Here is a 25,265-nt window from a genome sequence, read left to right on the forward strand (position 1 = left end):
GAAAGGGTTACTGGATGCTGTATTCTAAAACTTTAAAAGTGAAAACGTGCCACACCATTTCCTTATTATTAGTATCCTGTGTGATTTGGTGATTTGGTTGCTTTATTGTGTTAAATATTTTCACATTTCTGAAAATCTGAAAAGTCTTTTACAGTCTTGCAAAATCGTGCACAGTAAAAGTGAGAGGCTGTTGCTCTGAGGGGGGGATGGGGTAGCAGGGTAAATGCTACTGTACCTGCCACTGAGATCCATGTTGAAACAGCTGGACGAGATCCTTGGCTCAATTAACTACTAACTACCAAATGGACCAGATGTTCTGAATGGCCTCTTGTTTGTAACCTGTCTTGCAGTATGTTCTTACGATACCACATTATTTAATCGCTATTTTAAGAGTGCAACAAATGCTTAATTGCAATTGTGGAAAAAATGTGTAAAGTGCTGTAAATGCAGATGCTCATGAATTTGTCTTTTACCTTTAGTGATATCCCTGACGCATTCCTTATGTTTCTTCTTCATTGCAGATTTAATTCCCCTCCCCATACCTACCATTTTATGAATGTTGTACCTTTAAATGGATAAATGTCATTGTTTCCTCTTAACTGAATCTATGTCTGTACTTCCCCTGAAGCTATTTATGTGAAGTGAAATGCATATTCATTGTGGGAAGATGCAGGTTTACAGGAAGTGGAGTTGGATTCCTAAAAATAGAGCTGTGATCTTTCAGGAATATGACTGGTCAATCAAGAATTTGTTGACGGCTTAGGTTGTCAGTGAGAGGATGCGGTATGCAAAAATGCGGTAGCAAAAAGCATTAGGTAAGGAGGAATTGTTAAAGAAAACAATGTTCTTTCTCTTTAAAAATGATATCTGTGATAGTCATCCCTGTAACACTCTCTCCTTCATCAATACATATGCCCTTGTACAAATCTCCCTTGAAATTAAACTGGTCCTATGTTTTCTACAATTAACTGCCTGGAAGAAACTGTTTTCGTTCTTTTCTTCAACATGTTTTAAAATCAATGGTTATGTGCAGCCTGCCTTTTCCTCTTAGGCACTGTGTTGATGTAAAAGTGAATAAATGTGAACAGAATGTCACACAATATTATATCTCTACTGATATAGAGGTTGAAATAATGCCAATAATTTCAATTGTATAATGTGGGGTACTGCTTAATATCTTGGTTGACCTAATTACTTACCCATTTACACATTTGCAGGTATGCAATTTAAACTGAATGAGACATTGTAGAACAACAAATGAAGTACTTTTGCGGTCTGGTCTTTCCCATGAATATCAGACTCTTTTTTTAAAATAACAAGATGGGCAGAAACATCAAATTACCAAAAGGCAAAGGAACTATACACAGTGGACAGTTTCCTGGTTATGAAGGGTTTACCATGGCCAAACTTGATCACGTAGAAGCATCATTCTTTTTGAAATACACATCTCTAAGCCATTTTAGACCAACTGTGAAAGAATACTTGCACTTGCACAGCAAGAGTGACAAGCCACTGAAGTTGGACATTTTTCACTTTGTCCTTTCTTTTTTTACTTCTCTTTGGCCATGCCTTTTTTACTACTGTATATCATGCTGTTGCAGTTTAGAAAAGTCATAGCTAAAGGGGCCTTCAACTTCAATTATATTTTATATGTTGTTGTTATCAAACATGTCATATTTTAATACAATATATTGGCTTTGACATTGTTTTCCATTCTGTATTATAAGGATTAAAAAATTTGTTGTATACCAAAATTCCCATATATTCTTAAATGACACTGCAGGTGATATAATGATGTAACAGTTGAGGGCTGTTAATGTAGTGTAGTATTCCTTCCCACCGGGATGTGGACTGCTCTTTGACCCTTCTCCCGTGTCCTCAGTTGGGATTGCTTCATCCTCTTCCTCACCTGATTTAAAGGAGGGGAAACTTCCTCATGTGTTTCCAGCCAGTGCCTCTATCTCTTTCCCTCTAAACACCTCACCTCTCTCTGTGATCCGTTCGCCCCACTGTGCTTCTGCAGGGCAATAAACCGGAGTGAGCCTGGAGCTGCTGATCCTGCTTGGTCTGTCTTTGTCACCCTGCCTGCACGCCAGAACAGCTAGAAGAAAAGAGGAAATCGCTGCAGCAGCTTCAAATGGGCAGGTGTACAGTATATCATTTTGTATCATGAACGATGACTGAAGTTAAATACTGTATAAGAATGAATACAAATAAACTGAAATAAGACTAACTAACATAACTAAGTTAAGAACTATTTTCTCTTTGTTTCACACTGCAGTGGAAGTGTCTTGTAAGAGATGCCGTGCTATCACTACAGTGTCAATTTGATGATTTGTGTTTTTAAAAACTTGCTGTAAGTCACGTGCCTGAAAGGTTGAAGTGAAAGTTGTCAACGAACTCCAAATGACATATGAAATGAGAAAACCGCTCTGAGAGCAACTTACTGCATGTTTTTTAAAAACCTTGATTTGCCATTAGAAGCCATGACTGAGAGATGTAATTATTGCTAATCTGTAACAAACGTTAAGAACAGTTACCTGCTGCCAGGTAGCAAATGCAGTAATTTAGCCACCAGAGGGAGAGTAGTAAAGAATGTTCAGAAAGTGTAGAACAGTACACAACTGTGATGAGATGTTTATTATTGTAATTTTAAAATTCAGTTGAACAAATCAATCTAGGTATTGTGATATACAATTATTATTCACATATTTGCAAACTCACTGGTTAATTGCTGTTCAGCCATGCCCCTCTATGACACATCCCTTCATGGCATCACGCTTCATTTCAGCAAAGTGAAATGTGTAACCTACATTCTGTATGATATATATATACTTTGGTTATGTAGACTTGCTCTACATTTTATAGTAATTCAATAAAATATGATGAATCACTGCGATGAAATGATATAGTATCCTGTCATCTATAAGAATAAATAATACACCAGGAGAAACATGCATACAAGTTAAGTTGTGTTTAAAACTGCTTAAATTATCCAATTGTATATTAAGTTCGCCAACATTTAAAGTTTCACATCAAAATACACACAACAGTTGTGCAAGCACACTTGTCATTTGCATTTTAAGAGTTATTACAATGATTTCCAAAATTTAATGTCTGAATATGTGGAATTTATATTTGTGTTTATAACAAAAAATTCTTAAAAGCAGGTTGCCAATCTCAACCTGAAACACCCTATCCATGTTCTGCGGCAGAGTACATGTACAGTAGATACAATATCTGGTGTTCTGATACTCTTTTCCCATAATGTTGCAATGCTGATGTCCTTACACTAGCCACTGGACAAGCACTCGCCACTTTTCCAAGTATAATGAACCTAAAAAACAAAATGCGCTACCAGGACCAGAGTATGCCAGTCACGCTGATTAACTTGACTGGGATTAGCTGTAGTGTGTGGAACAGTGCCAAAACGGCGGAGCGGTGGCTCTGTGGCTAAGGATCTCTGCCTGTGACTGGAAGGCTGCCGGTTCAAATCCCGCGGCTGGCAGAGGAATCCTACTCTGTTGGGCCCCTGAGCAAGGCCCTTAACCCCAGCTGCTCCAGGGGTGCCGTACAATGGCTGACCCTGCGCTCTGACCCCAAGCTTCTTTCCCTGTTTGTGTGTCTGTGTCTCATGGAGAGCAAGCTGGGGTATGTGAAAAGACGAATTCCTAATGCAAGAAATTGTATAGGGCTAATAAAGAAACATTATCATTAAAAAACAACCTGTGACTGGTGTCACTCAGCAACCTGTGTCAGCACAATGGGGACTTCCAGTAAGTCCATGGTGGAAAGTCCTGGGGCAGAGATCTGTGTTATCTTGTAGTGGCAGGCTGAAGAGGTCAACTGCTGTATTGCTTGCCCCCCTACCCATGAGTACTTGCAAGGAGCAGATATTACAGCTTTGCCTTGAACCCTGGCTGGTATTTCTTTAAAGAACAAAAGTATAAACAATTTTCGTAAGAAGTAGTTGGCAACACTAAGTACTAAGTACTTTCTGCTTCTTAATGTTTGGTGTAATAGTTATTTAATAGTAGACTACTACAGTATGCACAATATTTGCCAATGTCCATAAAATTCATAGACAGATTTGCAAGCACACTTGTAATTTGCATTTTAAGAGTTATTACTGTGATTTCCTGAACTAAATGTGTGAATACATTATGTGAAAATTATTTTTTGTTTATAACAAAAAAAAACCTTGATCACAGGTTGCGAATCTCAGTCCTGATCCTCTCTCTTCTGGGTTTTATTCCAGGCAGGTTCACAGGCTAATTGATTTTACATTTCTGGTTGAGGCATATTTTTAAGTTTGCTTTTAGGTCATACAGTGTCACAGTAAGTGCGATTTCCAATAGGTATTAATTCCTGAGTTTCAGAACCGCCCTCATTCAGGAGCACTACATGAAACATGACCACCTGAACCTCTGAAGAAGGGGAGCAGCACTATGGGACTGCCTGATTCTGTACATGGTCATTCTCACCTCTGTTCATCAGAAACTGTTAGGAGACAACTAAGAAAGAGTTATACATTTATGATCTATATGTTATAGTTCTGTGTTGTGAAGTAGAGAATTTTAAACCAAGGAGTGCAGAGAAGGGTACAACAAATGTTTCAGTGAGAAATACATTTAATTGAAGGTGTCAATGAGCACTGGAGACTTAAGGATCGGTTGAAACATAAACCAGGAGACATGAGGATTCCCTAGGTCCAGGTTTGGTTTGGGAACCACTGTTTCACAGTTTTGTGAAAACCTTGTTGAGCAGTTAAAATACGTTTTTTTTAACTACAAATCTGGTGATTTTTAAGAATTAATTTAATACTTTTCGTGCTTTGACAAAGGTTTCTCTTTTCTTGTTACTAGTTACTAATTACATAAGAATGGAAGGGAAACCTTGACTGTTGTGGAATAAAAATACAATGAATCGTTAAGTGCTGACAATTAAATGTGTGATTAAGAAAAAAATAAATGACTACAATTACTAACTAAAGGGTATGATCTTAATGTGTCAGAAATGCCAATATAGGAAGAAGATGAACAAAACTAAAACGGCTCCCTTTAATAGGAAGGCTGCCTGTGTGCTTTTATTCTCTGATCCAGAAGATCAGAAACTGCAGCAACTCCAGCTGTGGAAAATTCCTGCTCTGGAAATTGGAAACAATGATTTGACCCTAATTTTTGCGTGTTATCTTCAAATGTATGTGTTCTGTTACAAATTGTTGTTTTAATATATAGATTGATATTTGTTTTAATAATAATAATACCTTTTCAGTAATACATCAGCGGTCATATAATTACTTTACCTATGGTCATCTTCAGTTTTATAACTGACTAAAAGCTGTGGTCTAAGAATTGACAGGAGGCTGTTCCTCATTTCTGTCGGTGTACATCGTACTGTTAAGTTTCCCTTTAAGCATTTTAGCGCATGCGCAATCTGGTTTTTAAACTTTTTTAACTACTGAACTTCGAAGAAAGTTTTCGAATACAGAAAAACGAAGAAAAAAAGATTACGTTAAAATGGCTTTCAGGAAAAGAAACAAGAGTTATCCATTCTTTAGCCAAGAGTTTCTCATTCAAAATCATGCAGACATCGTCTTTTGCCTGGTGGTTTTCATCTTAATTGGATTGATGTTTGAGGTGAGTTGATTTCTGGACGCTCTGATGTCTTCGTGCATTTTTGTCCCAGCATGTGTATGGGCTGGTCCGACGGAGATAATCGTTTGGGATTTTTTTTCCTTTTAAAGGCTACATTGTTGCAGAGCCCAAAGGTTGTCTGGTTTCATGATGTAGCCGAGCCGATGAATCCCGAGCGAGACTTCTAACAGATGACAAGTCATCTGTAATAAGATTGTACAGCGATTGTACTTTGTAGTTGGTATAGATAACCCAGAATTGAAATGAGGAACTATGACAGTTAATTTCATAATTAATAACGTTTTAAGCAAAACGTATGCCTTGGTTAACTAGAAACGTCTTCCCTCGTTAGACTTCAATTGTTAGAACTCAGTTGGTATTTGTCGGATTTCTTTTACTTCTTGCACGGTGCGAGGTCTTTTTTGTGTGTGTAAAAAGAGATCGCCTTTAAAAAACAGATACTGCATGAACTACTTTCACCCTAGTGACTAGATTGATAGGTATTTTTCAGAGTTTTCGTTTGTAAATCCGGAACGGGATGGGAAATAAAACCGATTTATCAAGGGGTGTCAATAAAATTAGGAAAGCAGACATTTTAATCAGAGTGTCTAGGTTTGTAGTTACCCGAGAAAGGTATTTAGGATTTATATAAACGTCTGCATTTTTCTTGTTGGCGTCGAGGCATTTTTTTAAGACTTGTTGATTTTTTTTAAAAAAAATATTTTCCCGTTTCCTCAAACAGCACCGTGCAGTATCTCCACTGAGATTTGGTTTGGTCCTCAGTGCCACGTCTTAATCTCTCAACTGGACTGCGGTCTGCTTTTTTCGCTCTGTTATGTGAGGCTTTGGTTTTGCAAGGTCGGGTAAAGTTTATTTAAAGCTTTTAAAAACAGGTAGTTTTACTCATGCGAAATTACAATTTCAGCTGTATGTGAACTAAGTGTTTTAAGCATTGGATTATTTTTACACCCAGTGCTGTCTTCCATACCAAAACGTTCTACCACCTAATATTTGCTTTTGTCTAGTTTTGTTCTGTAATATCCTTAAAATTATTAAATATGCCGGCTTTTGATCGTAAACGCAAGGAATGTGTACAGTCCGTTAAAGCCTTATCCAAATAAATATTTGATAAAAAAATCAGTCTATTTTCTTTTAAAAATCATGCAGGTTCAGATTTAATTTTAGGCGTTCCTTTTTGCCGAGTGTTTCACAGCTTCAGAAACCAGAAATCGCCACACTGTCAGAAGCTTATAGTTAATGTAAGGCCTAAATATTTGGACAGTATGAGATTATCGTTTTATAGCCTTCATACTGTACGTTTAATAAATCGATCTTCAACCCTTACCGATATCAGTTCAGTGCTAAATGGAGGCTTCAACAATATTCTTGCATTAGCTATTGTATTCTGTACTGTACATACAGCATATACAGGTACTAGTGAGCTGTACACGTATACCGTAGTGAAACGTGTTGGAAGTGCAGCGTTATAGCCTGAACGGAGTACTGTCGTATCTTCATTTGACTAATAGCTAAAAATGGAGCTCTCTGGTTTTTCCGCGACGCCCCCCAAAACTTTGGTACGAATACTGTCATGAGTATTTGTATCGGGCACTGCACAATACACAAGGCCGAGCTACCAGATACAGCTGTTTCTTTCAGCTCTGTTTTGTGCTTGTGGTTATTCTCAGTTTCAAGGCTGCTCATTTGAATGCGACAGAGCTCTGAGCAGATGTTTCAGAGTGATACTTAAAATGACATGCAGATATTTTAAAATTGCCAGAACAACTTACAAGTATTTACTGCTCTGTGTTATGTTTCCAGCCTTAATACCTATATTATGTGTGTGAGGCTGGAGGTACAGTACAGTATGTTCACTTTTCAACATGGGGAGTAAATATCACTTTTCCTAGATTTATACATCCTGTATCCAAAATTTCACATTACCTGTTAATGTACAGATGTCCCTGTAATGTACAGTCTCTCCTTATAAACCAAATGACATCTTTTAATTAATAATTTTGGTACTTTTAGATGTGGGGTCTACTTTAACCTGGTGTTGAGTTTCATTTTGGCAGAGAAGATAGTAGTAAAACCAATGGGAGTCAATAAGAATACTTGATTGTGTGTGGCCTTGTCCTGTTACCTCGATCAGAGTATGATTTAATCAAAATACCACATATTAACATGGGAAAGTTTAGCTTAGCCATGGAGTTTATCTTATTGACCTTATGAATAATGTAGCTTACACTCCCCACCATTAGTAAATGGGAATGTGGCTAGGCTTGGCCTATGTCTTGATGTAGATCAGAGTGGGCCTCACATCCTCAGGTTGTACTTTAGCCCACGAAAACTATGAATCAAGATTAAACATCTCTTGGCTTCCCTAATGAGTGTCACAGTTTATTGCATGGAAACATGTCCAAAATCACAGACTGGAACCCTGAAACTGTAAAATGGGTCTGTTTTAACTCCATCCACCTGACATGGTTTAAGTACAAGTACTCGTCAACAGTAGAAGCCATTTCAGTGGGCCCCAAATTGGTGAGATGTGTTGCTGAAAAGTCAAGCTGAACCTGTTCTTTGTTAGAGTGAAGTTTAGGAAAAGTCTTAATGAGGTTTTTGTATTGTTCAACTTAACCCGATGAGCAATGTGGGCTGAATGTATTTCCTTCCTAAAGAAGCTTTATTGTTCCACTATATGGCATATATTGCATAAATATGGAACTATCACAGTAATGGGAATATTGAAGAACAGTACATTAGTTCCGATAGCTTTACCTACATTTTTGTTAATGGGAAATCACATTCTGCCTGCTTATTATGGGGGTTATAAAGCAGATTGTATTATTTTATTTGCAGATATGATGCATAAAGACAAAAAAATAGGAGACAGTGCTTTATGCAAAGAGTTGTACAGTTCAGGAGCAAACTGCCCAGCCAAACTGTTGATGATGTTGATGCTGGCCTCTTGAATCTTTTGAGAAGCAGCAGAACAGTATTTTATGATCAGTGAATTTCTTGCAATAGAAAAAGCAGATTGAACTCTAACTATGCTTATGTTCTTATGATATGCATGACTGAGGAGCAAATCAGAAAAAAATACATACATTTCTTATTTTTCAGGCAACAGCAAAAACATCCTTCCTGTTCATCCTCCCACAGTACAACACTAGCACTTTCACACCTGGTAAGTCCATGTGCTTCAACAGAGCAATGAAGAAGTGGAATAATACATTTCAATCTTTCTCAGTAGCGTTGTAAACCAGTCCTTGAGGTTGAAATTAATTCTTATTCTGATTTGATATTTATAATTCTTAAGTTTAAATACTGTAAAAAAACATTGACCCTTTACCATACAAGAAAGAAGCCAACCTTTAAAATATGAATGTATGTTTACATAAAATGTTATTAAAATAAATTGATGTGAAGATATTTAGTAAAAAAAAAAGTATTTAAATACCACATCCCACTTTTCCTGTACAGTATGTTTGTGTATGTGGCATCAATCATGTGGCATCACATGACACATTTGCCTTTGTGTAATTCTTAATAAATCTAGCAAAGATAATGTGGTAAAAACATTGTATTATTTAGTTTATTAATCACAATTTACATGTATATACTGTATTTTACAGTTATAAAGCTGGATATTTGGAGAACATTTGCATTGCACCTGTGCTACAGTACAGTATGTTTTAGTGTGAACAGTCTCTGTACAGTATATGCCTCTGTCAATGACTTTGGCAAATGACATTTGAACACAGATTTAGTGTAGCTGTAAACAACATTTCTGATGTTCAACAACTGGCGTGCTGTGCCCTCCGGATACAGTTATACTGCTGATGAAAGGTTTTTTTGTTCCTATGACAGAATGAGTTATGGATTAGATAATGTGCTGCGGAAAACATTTCTACAAATGTTATAGTGTGATTGTAATAGGATTACACAGTGCAAAATTATATTTGTCATAATTTAAATCCAGAAAATGCAAAGGTCTCCTTTATTCACACCTCTTTTAGTTAGCATTTTCCATTGCCTCTTCTGCCATGTACAGTATGGCATTAATGCCACCTGTGGTGTGCTTTGGGGTTCTACCAGCTCCACGGAGGGATTTCTGTTCATTCCTCAATGCAGAATTTCTGCTTCAGACCCTTTGGTTTATATATGTGACCAGGTCGTGTTTTCAGATTAGATACGTGTTAGAAAGTGAAAAACAGAGGGAGCTGAGAAGAAGCCTCAGCTCAGACTGAGTGAGGTCATTAGTCGGCTGCTCCCAAGATCAGTCTAAGAACCACTGATATCCTCAATCTGTGTCAGTGATCTAGACTCTGCTATAGTGGGTAAACGTTTCACATTTGCAAGAGATACAGATAGTGAAATAATGATTGCCTTTCAGATCAATTGATTAATGTGAGGCAAAAGTGTAGAATTGTTTCAGGGTATTATTTTGCATACGTGTTTAGCCATGTTGTCATTAGTTGTGTTCCAACCCCTGTGTTAGGTGAGCTTAAGTATTGGGATAAATGGCTGACAGATAATTGTAGAAAATAAAAACTCATATTAATCTTTTGATGTGAAAAAGAAATTTCACTAGTATACAGCAAAAATGACAAAATTCAGTATCCCAATACTTTTGGTATTCACTGGAGATACTTTTGCAAACACAAAGTAACAGCAGCTTAAGCACGAAAGAGGATGATGTTTACCATTGTATGGATGACAAATGTGTTGTAAGTGTAAGATAATACATACATGAAGCAAAAATGTGAACTTCAAATATGAGCTGTCTATGGTCTGTTTTTCAGTTTGCAAATAACCTTTACTTGTTCATTTGCAGCCATAGCACATTGAAGAAGCTCTCTACTGAAATATATTGTAAATGAGGCCTTACTTACTAGTGCATGATACAGTTTTACCATCCCTTGATTTAGATTGTTTTATTGTATATCCCAACATCTTGTTAATTTTTTGCTATCATAAGTTTCTAGAAAATGTAAATGATTGCTATACACACCTAAATCTTTTCTTATAAATAGCCTCTTTTAGTTCAGCTTTTCCATTTTGTCTATAGTTTTTTTGCTGCCTGCAATTATATTCTGCACTTGCCTAAATTAAATACATCTGTTAGGTAATTTTTTTTAATCTTGAATTTTATTTTTTAAGATTTATTTGCTGCTTACCAAATCTTCTATTTTTGTATCATCTGCAAACTTCACAAGTTTACAAATAGCCAGAATCTAGATCATTGATATGCCTGTAAGATAGGAAGAACAGTGGCCCCAGTACAGATTCCTGTGGTACTCCAGTAATTACATCTCCCTAGTGTAAGCTTTCATTCCTTATCTCTGCTGTTTTCTACCTGATAAGCAATTTTAAATCCAAACCACTGCATTTCTCCAAATATCCGTCCTCTGTAATTTAAGAATGGATCTTTGTATTTAATATTCATCATAAGAGGATTCAAAAGCCACAGTACTCCATGTCTCCATTACTGGTGGTGTGTGTTCAATGGAAAGATAGACAAGTACCTTTTTTAAATCTACACATTTTCCCTGTTGACCTAGAAGGATATTGCCAAACAACCATAATGCCGTTTAGTTGTTCTTCAAATGACCAATGCGAACATGTGTGTGAGTGCTATTGGATATGTATTTACAGGTGATAAAGCAGCTGCTTTTGCAGTTAAGTAAGTTCCTGGTATGGATGTCATCTGTGCATGAGTAAGGGAATTGGAGAAAACTGTTGTGTAGGTTCCAGTAAAAGAGCCCATTCTCCAAAATAGAGACTTGAAAGTTTTGTCTCACCTTGGAAATAACATGTTAAGGTGGAATGGGAGGATAAGAGGAATGTAGTTTTGGATGTGGGAAATCTTCCTGGGACTGATGGCATGAGTACTGCTTTTGGCTTGGTTTGGGATCTGTCTGGAAATCTTCTTTGCACAACACTGACAAATAAACTCCATTTTAAGGGCTTGGCTTTGGAACTCAGTCTCATCTCTGCATGAACACAACAGTCTGAGGAACTGTGGGAAAATAAGAATTTTAGTATATTTGTGATAGAAATAATTATAAAGGAGATAACTGTTTGAATCAGTAGGCTTGTATTATAGGTTATTCGTGGATAGTTCATAGAAAAACAGTCTAAGATGGGCATAATGGTATATGAACTGTTAACAGTGTATTTGTGAGATTGCTGGAAGCTGGTGTACTGATGTAGAAATCACTGGAGTTTGCTATAATGGATGGCGGCACCTGCAGTGTCCTCATTGTATCATTTATCAAGTTTAAGGACAAAGCCAGAATAGGAGGAGAAGGAGAGCTCTCCTTCCCAGCTGACAAAGATGTTAACATAGCTTGGCCACATCCTGGTGCGTATGGTGCTATTGTTGAAGATGCATTCAGGCTGAGAGCCAATTCAGCTAGTCTGATAGGGGTCTGAGGTGGTGGATCTTGCAAAGTCCGCCTGTTGAATGTGTCTGATAGGAATGATGTAGTGGTAATTGTAATGACGGGAGTGAGATGATGTCTGTGGTGAAGATGAAGCCTTCTGGACCCTGAAACTGAAAGCTGTCACATACTGTATGTAGTTAGGAGTGTGTAGTTAGTGTCCTTTACGTATGTAGTGAAACCCTCAAGAAATGGTCTCATCAAGTTGTAAAGGAAAGTTGGATATTTGGATTATGTTGCTTGTTTGATAGTTTATTTTATAAATGGATCTAAGATTTTGTTCAGAGTTTGGATCTCAGAACTCTCACGCTCACAGAACGCTTTTGTGTGAAAAAGTGTTTCCAGCTCTCCAATTTATATCTGTTGCCTTTTAGTTTCCAGTTGTGACCCTCGGTACATGAGATGAAATTGTCCAGCTACTTGCAAGTAGACATGATTGGGGAGTTCTGAGATATCTTGTGAATCTTGGAAGAGAGGTAATACTTTGATGCTTGTGAATGTTAAAGTGGATACAACCTCCTGTTTTTAGTTATTGGTTGGATCCGGTGGAAGGGAACAGTACTCAGAAGTGTTGCAGGTCTTGTGGCTGCAGTAATATACAGTCTCTTTTGCGGCATGCAGCACCACCACCCCTGCCAGCAGCCTGACAGTGTTGTTCCTGTTGTGGAGTGGTTGGAGTGCCTAGAGTTCTCCTGGGGTGAAGCTGGGCCTTTGTTTTCTGGGAGCAGGCAAGGTGCTGGGCTTTACCAAATTCATTGTTATAGAGAGTTTATATTCTCAAAGGTGCGAATATGGATACAAAATTCAGATGGGTGGCAGAATGGAGCAGTGGTTAAAGGTGTTGCCTTGCAGCACTAAGGTCCTAGGTTCAGTTAGAGATCTGGGGTGCTATCTGCATAGAGTTTGTGGGTTCTCCCTCTGTTCATATGTGTTTTTGCTGAGTATTCTGGTTTCTTCCCACAGTCCAAAGACATTCTGGTAGGTTAATTGGCTCCTGGGAAAATTAGCCCTGGTGAGTGTGTGTGCATGTGTGCGTGTGTGCGTGTGGCCTGCAATGAACTTGTATCCTGCCTTGTGCCCATTGCTTGCTGGGACAAGACTCCAGCTCCCCTGTGACCCTGTATTGGATAAAGCAGTTGAAGATCAATGAATTTCAGAGATGATGACCTTCAAATCTTCAGTATGGAAACAAATTGCAGACATATAATTAAAAATTGAAAAAAAAATCAAGTAAATGAAGGAAGTGCATCTTTTTAAGTCTGTTTCAATTAGAATCATTGTGCAGCAGTGTTCAGAAATATTGGGATATTAACCAATTACAGTCTTTGTTTCTTTTAGTCAGCCTGAAGTGAGTAATGTGTCACTACCATGAGAATATCTGCCCTTATTTAGTCATAACTCTTTATACATCTGCAGAGTTTAATCAAATTTCCAGCCTTGTGAGGTGGGTATCCCACACTCTACCAGCTTCCTAAGCTATGACTACTGCTCAGGGAATTCAAATCAACCATGAAGAACAAGGAGCTGTGAAAACAAATCGAGGATAAAGTGGAAAAGAGCCACGGATCTGGAGGTTACTTGTGGAACAGTAGAAGGTTAATTGGAATATGTAATATACCACCCACACATGACCTAGATCAGGCTACCCGTCCAAACTGAGCAGCTGGGCAAGCAGGAAACAAGTTAGGGAACCCACTTCAAAGTAGCAAGCTTCTTTTTTCAGGACGTTTTCACTGCAGCTAGCTATGTAAGTTAGAAATTAAAGAATAGGTTGTAGCCTCAGCTAGCTTCTGTTTTCGTGTCTTCAGATTGGAGAAAGGACAGCAAGTGAGGTACCAGAACATGATCAGTGTAGTCAGGTTGCGATTAATTAGCACAGGGGATTGTCACTCCTGGCTATCGCATCACACTTCTCTCCATCGATTTTCTAGTGTTGTTGTGACTCATGGTCTCCCAGATTGTGACCCATTTGGTTTATGTCTGACTTTAAAATCCTGTTAGGTTTGCTAATGCTGTCAATTACAGGGTTGATTTCAGCAGTTGATAAGAGACTCGTCAATGTTAGAGGGTGTAGTGACAAGATTTAATGGAGGGGAAAAGATGCTTGTTCTGTTACAGCGGGTGTCTTTTTATTGGTACCGAGGAACTGAAAAGCTTAAAAGGTTAGTGATGAGGTGTTGTGAAGCTGCTTGCTGCAAATATTTCTGTTTTTGATGGTTTTGCCAGTGTGGATGATGTTTTTGTACGAGTAAGATGACAGAACGCTGTAAGATTTTGGAAAAGTAGCCTTTGAGTGTTGAATTAGCTGGTCACATAACCAAAGTAAAAGGGGTTGTATGTGTATAAATGTTTTTATATTTCTCACTTCAATTTAGTGTACAAGCCTTATGCATGGGTGTAGACATTGCTACTCGCCATCGCTTATGGCAATTCAATTTATATTACTGAAGATCAGACAGTTCTTTTTAAATATTAAAATACAGAAATGTGAATTGTACCGAGTAAGAGTTCTTTCAACATGTTTAATCTGTTTGCAGTGTTTAACAATAACTGCTCAAAGCCACTAATGTCAGTTGAGGTGCTGCTTACTGTAATCTAGATTTTCAGCCGGTGAACACCACTTACTGTAGATAACGCGACTGGCAAGTTTTCCTTGAGGGCTCTGCACAGACTACTGCTTTGCCAACCCAGAAGAGTAACAGAGTCCACTGGTCTTCTCTTATCTTCCTGCATCTCTAGAAGGGGAGGTGTCCTTCTATCACTACGGCTGGAGGGACTGTGTTACAATTCTCTTCTACTTCCTAATTGCCATTATCCTTCATGCAGTTGTGCAGGAGTATGTGCTGGATGTGAGTATTCACTTAAGCATCAGTTCAACATGACCAATATCAACAAATCAATCAATTCCGGAAATAACACTTTGGGTTAGCTCTAAGCCTGTTCAATAATGCTAGTTTCCTTAGGAAAGATTGCTATACTCCTTCTTTTTCTGTTCAGATATCTGTTTCTCTATATGGCAATAATACTATCAATTTGATTTGGTCCTACTTAATGCTATGTTTCAGAATAGAGCTTTTTTATATATATTTTGTCTTGACTGTAGTTTATCACTGATGCCCCATAAGCTCCATGTGCATAAATATTTTGCACTTACCTGTATATATAAAAAACGTTCTTCCCTATACTGCAAAAAATACATTTAAAGCTGGATACTGTATAAAGTTTTATAAAGTTTTCTCAAATGCAATTTGTTTGGTGTTCAAGACACTGCTGCATACTCATTTGACCACTTCTTTGCTGTTTCAGAAAGTTAACAGACGTCTCCATCTTTCAAAGAGCAAAAATACGAAGTTCAACGAGTCAGGGCAACTATGTGTGTTTCACTTAGCGTCTTCACTGTGGAGCCTCTACATTCTAATTACGGTGAGCAGATCGTGTCTTGAGCATCATGTTGGAATGTGAGGCCTTTTGTGTCATTTGGCAATACCGAAAATAAAGGAGATCTTTGCTACCAATAATGGGTTAGGCAACTGAGTTCTGATTGCTCTTTTAAAGAACTATTAAAGTGAAAGAATATCCTCTTTAACTTAAAGTGTGTAGTATTTAGTTGTTTTCTACTATGTTAGTGGGTGCCGTTTCTCTCTTGGTCATGTTTACCTGCACACGTTGTTCCAGGAACTGTAAATCAGATTTCCCTCTTGCTTTTTACGAGACTTCCCTCTGTATTATTATTTCTTCCCCTGTCAGCGCATCTCTGTGACCTTTCACATGAGGGTTATTTTGCATTCTAATCTTAAACAAATGTTCCCATCATAGTAAAAGAAATCAGCTGGATTTCCATGTTATACCTGAGAGCTGTTTGTGAAAACCATTTCTTCTCTTTGGTGAACATCCTGCGAGGGCAGTAGTGAACTGTACAAATTCACGTGCTACACTTGCAGACCCAGAGACACAGAGAAGAGCCTCATCTGATACTCAATCACTGAAAATGCATCTTTGATGTTATGAAGAAGGTCTTAATCATAGTTTGTAAGGCAACGAAGCTGACTGTTCTTTTATATTGTGCCTAGAAGATTTTTCTTTATATAAAATGTATTGCTACACTTTGATTGCAATTTTATGATCTGTGGTACAAAAAGATTTTGCTGCCTGTCTGTTCATTGTTCTCAGTCGTATCTTAATTAGAAGCACGTCCCGTCTACCTTTAGTTAATTGCCTAGTTTTGATTTGTTTTTCTAGTTCATTAATATTGTCGTTTGTTCTGTTTGATTCCCTCCTTTCCATCTGTGCTTGCTTCCAGGAAGGATATCTCCTAAATTTAAGCAGCCTGTGGGAGAACTATCCTCATGTGCACCTCAGGTAAAAGGCATTGTGGTGGGCCTGGCCTGTGAACTGTGAGCCCACAAGGTCATGTCCTGACTTCTTTTCTTCCACAACGAAAGTTACGCTAATGTAGAAACCGCAGAACCATTCCTAGTAAAATGCTGATTGTTGTAAGTTTAAAGTCAGTAATGTAATGCTGCTACCTTACGATGAGCAGATATTTTAAAATAATAAAACTATCTTTGTGGCTATGATAAAGCATTCCTGAAAGATACACCACATCCAAGATTAACCTACCCACCAGCTACTAATTACTGCTTAGGTCTTGTCCATTCTCACGGCATTTTGTTTGCTAAATCCATGTTCCTGCAATCACATATTTGACTTGTATTGCAGATGAATGTTGATCTAATCTAGGGTCAAGAGTCTGATAGTATAGGAGATGCAAGGCAAAAGGAAGCAGAGTGGAATCCCTTTTCACCCCTCTTGTATCACTCTTGCATTGTTAAAACGGTACCTTCTGTTTTCAGATTCAGCTTATTTTCACTTGAATAGGCACTTTAGTTCTTCCTTAAGCAAAATTAGCTATTTTGAAATAGCGCTACCATCTTGTCATCTTGCCAGCATAAAGTAAGACCAACTGAAAACTTTGATTCAAAGTGTGAGGGAGTTGAACTGGTGAGGCTAATTTAAGTGCAATATTCTAAATTGTATCTGTAAGCAAGGATCAATCATTTAAATTCCGATAAACAAGGAGAGCAAGGGCTGAAGCTCGGCTGTTTCATGACACATCCTGGAATGATGCTATTCAGACGCTGCAATGAAATTCCTTAGGTAGAATGGAAGGATGTTTGTTAACCAGATCTTGTTTTTTTTTCCTTTCAGGTTCCAGGTTAAATTCTTCTACCTTTTCCAGCTGGCTTACTGGCTTCATGCGTTGCCTGAGCTGTACTTCCAGAAAGTGAGGAAAGTGAGTAGGAGACATCAGTTGAAATATTTGTGACTAGTTGTGTCTTCATATTTGTAGGAAAAAGAGGTCTGCAACCCATAAGTCACCTACAGATCACAAATGGTGGACCTAAGCTCAAGGAGATGGCAGATGGGAGAAAAAGAGACCACAGACATGAGAAGGATATTGAATGATACAGAAAAGAGGAGAAGGGGCACTGGGGTGAAGACTTAATTAGGTGAAGAGAGGGAAGGCAGAAATCAAGAAAATATTGGACAAAAAAGGACAGCACTGCTGTTATGAAAGGCCTGTTTTTTTCTGTTGTTTGTGAAAAGGATCACTTTGGTTAAAATGGATTGATGAAAGAATGACAATGATCATAGACTGAAGTTCAAGAGAATTTTCAAAGTTGGTTTTATGATCTGCTGTCTGCTTGAAGCAGCTGCATTGTGGCTTTCTGGAGAATAGCAAAACTCTGGAAGTTTGGGGAAGAGAAAAACAGTCTAACAGGCATGGTTGATACACAGTTTCACTATAGGCTTTGTAATTGAAGTTGCTTAAATAAAGGGAAGCTTAATTTCAATTCTTGCTCTTTCAGGAGGAGATGCCTCGTCAGCTGAAATACATCTCACTCTACCTGCTGCACATTACTGTGGCTTACCTGCTCAAGTAGGTCTTGTCCGAGAGCACCATACCTGTGTATCCCAGACATAAAGTATTTAAGTACAGACACCACTGTAGTATCTGATTTTTTTTTGTCTAATTATGTACTGTACATACATGTCCAGCTCAGGAGAGAAGTGAAACAGCCTTGTATAATTGTGGCTTTATTGATGCAGGGTGTGTTCCTCTCTTAGAATAAAACTTCTTTGTGTTCGGTAAAACAAACATGGTGTGTGCTGCTACCATCTGATAATCACATTTGTGTAAAAGCTGTAAATGTCTTTTAAATCTATTAATTGAACTACACTATGCTACATCTTAGTTTTTACAGGTCACATGAGTAAATTGTAACTTTCGGCCACATACTGTACCAAAATGCATGTCGCCTGAATAAGATCTTGCATTACGGTGTTTTTTTTGTGATAATTACTTTGACACTCAATTTAAGATGGCTAGAAAATAACACACCAAGGAACTTGCAAGAGCAAGATCCTTATAATCCGCCCAAGAGTGGATTAGGGTCTTCCTTCTTCATTTTTTAATTTGTTTTCCAAAACTAAGATCCCTAAGATTTGTTTTCTGACTGCCATTTTACCAAAATGCCCACTTCAGTGTGGTACTGAAGTTTGTTGGCATTCTAAGACAATCACCCTACGCTTTTCTAAAAAATGTAGAAACATTTTTTTCTATTTTTTATGATCCCACTCCATGTGGAAAAGCAGATTTTTGTTTATCACATCCTGGTGCACAGTTACAAACCTTGCTGCTGCCCATAGGGGAGAGTGAGCAAGCGAGGGAAGGCTCTTCTGACTCAACTACTTGAGTGGTGGTTCACACGTCACTGACTGTGCTGCTATGTGCAGGAGGTTGAGCACCTATTGGAGGAGAGTTGCATCCTTCAAATGCCCTTTTCTGATTCATCCAGCTGGGAGCCCTCCTCTGCTGATTTTATCATCTCTATGGAGTATTGAGTGGATAGTTATTCCTAGGCAGAAAATAACTGGAGAAACTACTCGCCTTTGATGGGGACCAGTATTTGGTGCAATTTATTTTGAGGGGATATTGAATTGGTTCAAAAGGAAATCAAGTGTCCAAAGTCAGAGTAATCCACACATAGAGATTTAATTGTATCAAAGATTTCCTCCAGAATAATGGTGTTTCTCTAAATGTAGTGGCATAATCCAAGGAAAGAATGCTAGTACAGGTGTTAGGAATCTTTGTGTTGTGAAATGTAAAGGCATATAGTCGGAAACGTTGTAACAGGAAAAAAGCTTCAGAGAGTGTTCTCTGTAACATGGTTTAACAGACTCATAGCTATATCAACTGTATATAAACAGAATAACAGTATGGAAATCAAAACCACAAATGAACAAAATCTCAATTTAAGAAAATCAAGATCGCAGAGTACAGTATTACTAATTGGTGGAAAACTAGAATTTCTTTTTGATGATATGAGATGCATAGACTATACATTTTTGTATTTAAATAGATCAGTTATAAATTAAATCATCATTCATCCACAGTACATCAACTGCTTCTTCATTAGAAGGTCACAGCAACCTGGATCAATTATGCAAAGTTAAGAGGCCACAATTAATCTAGCCAGTATTTCCCTGGAATGTCTTTGCACATGTGAATGCAGAGAATGTGCATGTGGTGTTAACCTGTCTCGTCTGCTTGTTCCCGGCAGTTTTACTCGAGTGGGACTGGTTCTGCTGTTCCTGCAGTACCTGTCTGAGCTTGGTTTCCACATTGCCAGACTCTTCTATTTCACTGATGAGAATCATCACAAACTGTGAGTACTTCTTACCTCCTGAACTCAACTTGAGCAGTTTGTATCGTTCAATGCCTTACTCGAGTATTTATTTTTTCATAATTCAATGGATTAAAAGCACCTTGCCCTGACCATATGCTTTGCTGCTTGTTGTTGCTCATCAAAATTATTCTATAAGGCTTCATTCTGTTGACTGTACTGACCTAAAGATGTTGCACACTGTTATATCAGTGAGGTTTTACTTAACCATTGTGGGTTTTTCCGTGTGTCAGGTTCGACATGTGGGCAGTTGGCTTCATATTAACTCGCATGATGATTCTGATACTGTCCGTGCTGGTGGTGGGATTTGGCCTGGCTCGTGTGGAGAACCAAGGGCTGGACTGGGAAGCAGGAAACTTCAACACCCTGTTGTTCAGGTGAGCACAGGCTGCAAGATTAAAGACTTTCACAGAACTGAAAACAAACCAAATGCCATGATTCTGTAGTCTTAGAAAATTCTTCATACACTTCTTTTGTGTTGGGAGCTAAACACGATGGTTTTACCAATCTACCAATCGCAAAGGGTGAATCCCCAAGGTTGCCACTCGTGTTAATGGTCACCCTCATCCAAGTCGTTCCAATCTACATGAAAAAGATGAGGGGACAAAACTCATTTTATGCCACATGGTGGGTGGATGTGATTTGCCCCATGCCAGTGATTCAGGCGATTTCAGTTGTACAGTAAATGTCTCCACTCCTGTCTGCCAGGCTCAAGTCCAAGCTCGGACTCGGTAGGTTAGGGGCTGCCAGCTGTGTAAACCACTCCAGGCCTGGTTTAAAAGCAGTTAAAGCACTTCATATTACTTTCTCTCCCGAAAAGTCTAAAGTCCTAATGTCTTTCTTGAGGTTTTATGATCTTATACATATGCATTGCTTTTTTTTCTGAGGGTTATAAACCTCCTTGCAAACCATGGAAAAAAAGTGAACAACTTAAACATGCAATTTCAGTCCGATACCTCAAGATGGCAGTTTTACTCTGATTTGCACGCAGAATCTTCCTATTCACCTGTTCTAGAAAAAAGTTAGTTCTGATTTGTGCATGTGAAAACAATGGGCCCTTGCTTCTGCTGATCAAAATTGGCAAAGTGTATCTAAAAAACAATAAATATAAGGTGCGTTCTGATAATGCCATTGCATTTGACTTTTTCTGACACTGTTCATCTGGTCATTTAGATTTGTATACTTTGTCAAATTAAATGTTTTTGACTTGCAGTCTTCTTTCTTATTGTTTGATAGAGTATTCCAAAAGGCTTAACTCTTGGCTGATGATGTACTGTAAGATAATTTGGGTTATGCTGGGGATAAAGTCACAGTGTTAAACCTTCTGCAGAATTCGTACAACAGGTCAGCCATTTTGTCCAAATGAGATGTTCTTGCCCTGTAAACCTGACCTAAGCAGCTATATTCAGGATCTGTGTTGAGTCACTGTGTTCTGTGGGTTCTAACTGACACTCCAGGGATTCATTTATATATATTTGTTTCTTCCCTGTGGTTTTACATGGACCTTGTGCCCTCATATGGAGTAAAAGGCTTGATAAAAGAGTTTCTCGTAGACACTCGTCATTCTTGGGAGAGTATTGTACTGTATAAACTGTGGGTTTGGAGGGGACTAGTGGAGCTGTGACCAACTTAACTTTAATTGTGTTGTCGGCAGGTTGGCTGTCCTCCTCGTGGTGTGTCTGACACAGGCCTGGCTGCTCTGGAAGTTCATCCGGTTCCAGCTGCGGCGCTGGAGGGAGTACCGGCAGGAACAAGCTGCACGCAAGAGAGCCGTTGCCAAGCAACCAGCCCGGCCTGTCAAGAGAGAGAGTGGTGAGTGTGATTCTGGATCATGGGGGTGGGAGAATGGTGCCTCATGTTCTTTTTCTTGATTCTAGTGAAGTTATCCTTTGCTAATGGGTTGAAATCTCAATTAAACAGTTGTTAGAATGGCCTGTGCCCAAGCTTGTGGAGTTCCTATACCACAGAGGTTTCTTGTTCAATTTCTTGTTTCAGTTACAAGCCTTTTTTTTTTACTGTGCTTTAAGCATCCTACTTTTCTCTTTTGATTGATTGTGACTGTACAAGTTATGGCGCATCTTCACTGTCTTGGATCTTTATTGTTGTGTGTTGGTAAGGCTACTGGACACTAACAACTGTTGTTGTGTTAAAGGTTAAACTGTCGTTCTGCCCAATTAACCAATCCCAGTGATGGGATTCTATCACTAAAATTTTTGCGTGATGCAAAGATAGTCACAAATCAGTGGGGTTACAGGAATGGACTGAGCGGCTTAGTCAATAATATACCAAGTGGTTGGTATAGTTAGAGGCATGTGAATTCTTTGTTCTCTGACACAGGTTTGGTGAAAAGAACAATAATTCCAGCACACTGGGTTAAACAAAATTTATTAAACAATTAAATATTTATTAACAGTGACAATACACACTACACACAGTATAAACATACAACACACAAGTTTCTCCATGTACATTTTTACAGATAAGGCATTTCAGAGACCTACATCTAGACCACCCAGAGAACCCAAGAATGTTACCAAGTATTTGACTCTTAATGCCTACAGAGGCCAAACGAAGAGATAAACTGCCTTCCAAACTAAATAGAATACATGAATTAATGAATTAACTTTTAGTGGAGTTTTAATTGTAAACCCCAGTGGGCCTTGTGGTGTCAGGAGTTATGCCTGGCATATTACTGTGACCCTTCATCTCAAGGTATGGCATATATCCATGGCACCACATTACCTGTCATGCTGTATATCTTGCATATATGAGATAAACATACTACAAGGTGAAATGAAAAGTCAAACTTTTATGTCACTGTTTTTTTTCTGTCCCCACAGGAGGCCACCATGAGAACGGAGTGATTAAGGCTGAAAACAGTGCCTCCCCAAGGCCCAAGAAGTTAAAGGCCCCTTAGGTTTTGGCCGTAGTTCAAGCTTGGATTTGTGGAAATGGAAACTGGTTTTGATTGTTTTGCTCCCAATTGGATATTGAAGACAATGCAGGCACTGAATTCTCCTTGGTACAGTATTGGGAAGGGCACTGAATCTTCCACACCCTGACAAGCATTGAAGTTTCTGATCAGTATTCCTTCCTCGCTGGCAGGATATCCTTGGTTCAAGTTCTTCCAGTCTCTTGTGCCTGTTTTACTGAATGTATTGTCATCAGTAACGAGTCATTTCAATACTAATGCCTTTACTCGTGTACTGCAGTTTTAAGCACTTTCCTTTTTATTAATAACTAGAAAAAGCCAAGCCCCCCTTCAAAACTGAAAAAGGCTAGATTTTCCTTTCCTTGTTTGGTTCCCCAAAAAATCTGAGTCTGAGTGCTTTTGGTAAATAGCTCACCCAGGCTTCCCCTTGTCTTTCTGCCGCTCTTTGTGAACTATACACGCGTGGAGCAGAGAGTTTGAGTATTAAGCTTCAGTATGGAAGATGACAGGTTTACAGATTCAGGTTAGGTTAGAGACTCCATGGCAGTGGTGTATAGCTTATAACACCTGCTGCATTCAGGCACCCTTTTTTTCAAATGGAGATAAGGGGCTAATGTAAAACTGCTTTTTACAAGCAGTTTGTATTAAAAATGATTTTTATCATTTGTGACCAATTCTACGTATGAATTAATGATAAGAAATTGGAGCAATATTATGTGCACTACATTTTTTTGTTACAGTGCACTACTGATGAACAAAATCACTGAAATGATCTGAAAATTACACTAGGCTTAAGCAGGTTTTCTGTAGTAGTCTCAATTGGTATATATCAGTACATTTCCTGATGTTTCAATATCAGACAAGTCCCTTTTTCAGACCTTCCATAAAAAGAAACAGGTGATAAAATCATATGGTTTACATCTTTTTTATGAATAAATGTAAAAAAAAACAGTGCATATTATCTATAATAAAATCTATCCAAAACTCATTGCTAACTTCAAATAGTCAATTGCAATATGAACAGCAATTGACTTTAATTATAACATACCAAATCACAGATTTATATTTTCTGCTTACTACAATGAATTAAGCATGTGGAGACATTATTAATTAAAACAACTATACCATTGTGAATGCCATTACCAAAATTTGTTATAAAGGTAAAAGTTAAATATGATCTTCCGTCACCAATAGAAGATAAAACTGTTACAATAAAAGTATCTTATTATGAACACATACAAAGTGTAAATACCTCGGCTTTGTTTTCTGTTCATCTGACATGTTGCTAAATGTTCACCAAAATATACGCTATATACATTAAATGCTGTTCAATGTCTGTTTTGTCAGAATTCAGGCCAAGAAAACATCCCAGGTTCATCAACCATGCATTGCAATTTTGTCACGTCATTGTGTTAAATTAGCAGTTATGTACTGTATGCTAATCGGTAGGGGTAAACTCAAGTTTAGCATGTTCAACTTAAAACCCTTTCTGCCATAATTACAGGTCATCATATGACTAAGTTGTCCATATGGTAATAGGAGCATCATTATGTTAGAACATTATGATATTGAATTTAGCAAGAGGAACGGTTTTCAAAGATGGTGAATAGCCAATTAACTGAACTGACGCACAGGTCAACCTGTTCAAATGAAATATTAAGTGTTCCGGAGAGCCATCTTGTCACTAAAATAGTGTTGTGCATTTTGCAGTTGCATAAATGCCTTTTTTAGCCCAATAATGTAGTCTGGTGCTACATTGCCTATAAACCTGGTTTTGAGATTCAGAGGTATTTAAATGTATTTTAAAAATATACATACATCCTAAAGAAGCCATTAAAACCTCATGTCCAAACTTAAAATATGCTGTTTTTTCATTGTAGTATCATTTAACTTAAATACAGCTTTGTTTTCTGTTTCTGTGATGTGAAATGAAATGTTTTCAGACAAGCATACTTACAGCTGTGGTCTATAGTATCTAAAGGAATTGTAAAAGTTCATTTTCGACCATGTACAGTGCCTTGCAAAAGTATTCACCCCCCCCCCCCCCCTTGATGTATTTAACTGAGAATTTTTGCCACTCATCAACACAAAGTACTCTATAATGCCAAAGTGGGAAAAAAAATCCAGACATTTTACTAAATTAATTAAAAAATAAAAAACAGAAAATAATTGAACGTACAAGTATTTCCCAGAGTTCATACTTGGTAGGATCACCTTTGACAGCAATTACAGCTGTGAGTCTCTATCAGCGTTGCACATCTTGACACTGGAATTTTTGCCCATTCTACTTGGTAAAATTGCTCAAGCTCCATCAAGTTGGATGGGGACTGTTTGTGAACAGCAATTTTTAAGTCATTCCACAGATGCTCAATTAGATTGAGGTCTGGGCTTTGACTGGGCCACTCCAGGATATTAACCTTTTTGGGTTTAAGCCATTCCAGTGTTGCTTTAGTTGTATGTTTCGGGTCCTGTTGGAAGATGAATCGTCTTCCAAGTCCCAGTG

General features: G+C 38.1%; 1 protein-coding gene across 1 annotated transcript; it reads left to right on the plus strand.

The window, feature by feature from the left end:
- Positions 1-5,433: 5,433 nt before the first annotated feature.
- On the plus strand, positions 5,434-24,079 carry tram2 (translocation associated membrane protein 2). Its single transcript, XM_088938159.1, has 11 exons — positions 5,434-5,639; positions 8,760-8,823; positions 14,822-14,931; positions 15,389-15,505; positions 16,383-16,441; positions 17,291-17,375; positions 17,953-18,023; positions 19,708-19,812; positions 20,064-20,207; positions 21,485-21,642; positions 22,671-24,079. The coding sequence occupies exons 1-11, from the start codon at positions 5,520-5,522 to the stop codon at positions 22,745-22,747; spliced, it is 1,110 nt and encodes a 369-aa protein (XP_088794285.1). The 5' UTR covers positions 5,434-5,519; the 3' UTR covers positions 22,748-24,079.
- The last annotated feature ends 1,186 nt before the right edge of the window (positions 24,080-25,265 follow it).

The sequence above is a fragment of the Atractosteus spatula genome, chromosome 2, assembly GCF_055471065.1.
Source record: "Atractosteus spatula isolate fAtrSpa1 chromosome 2, fAtrSpa1.hap1, whole genome shotgun sequence".
NCBI classification, from domain to species: domain Eukaryota; kingdom Metazoa; phylum Chordata; class Actinopteri; order Semionotiformes; family Lepisosteidae; genus Atractosteus; species Atractosteus spatula.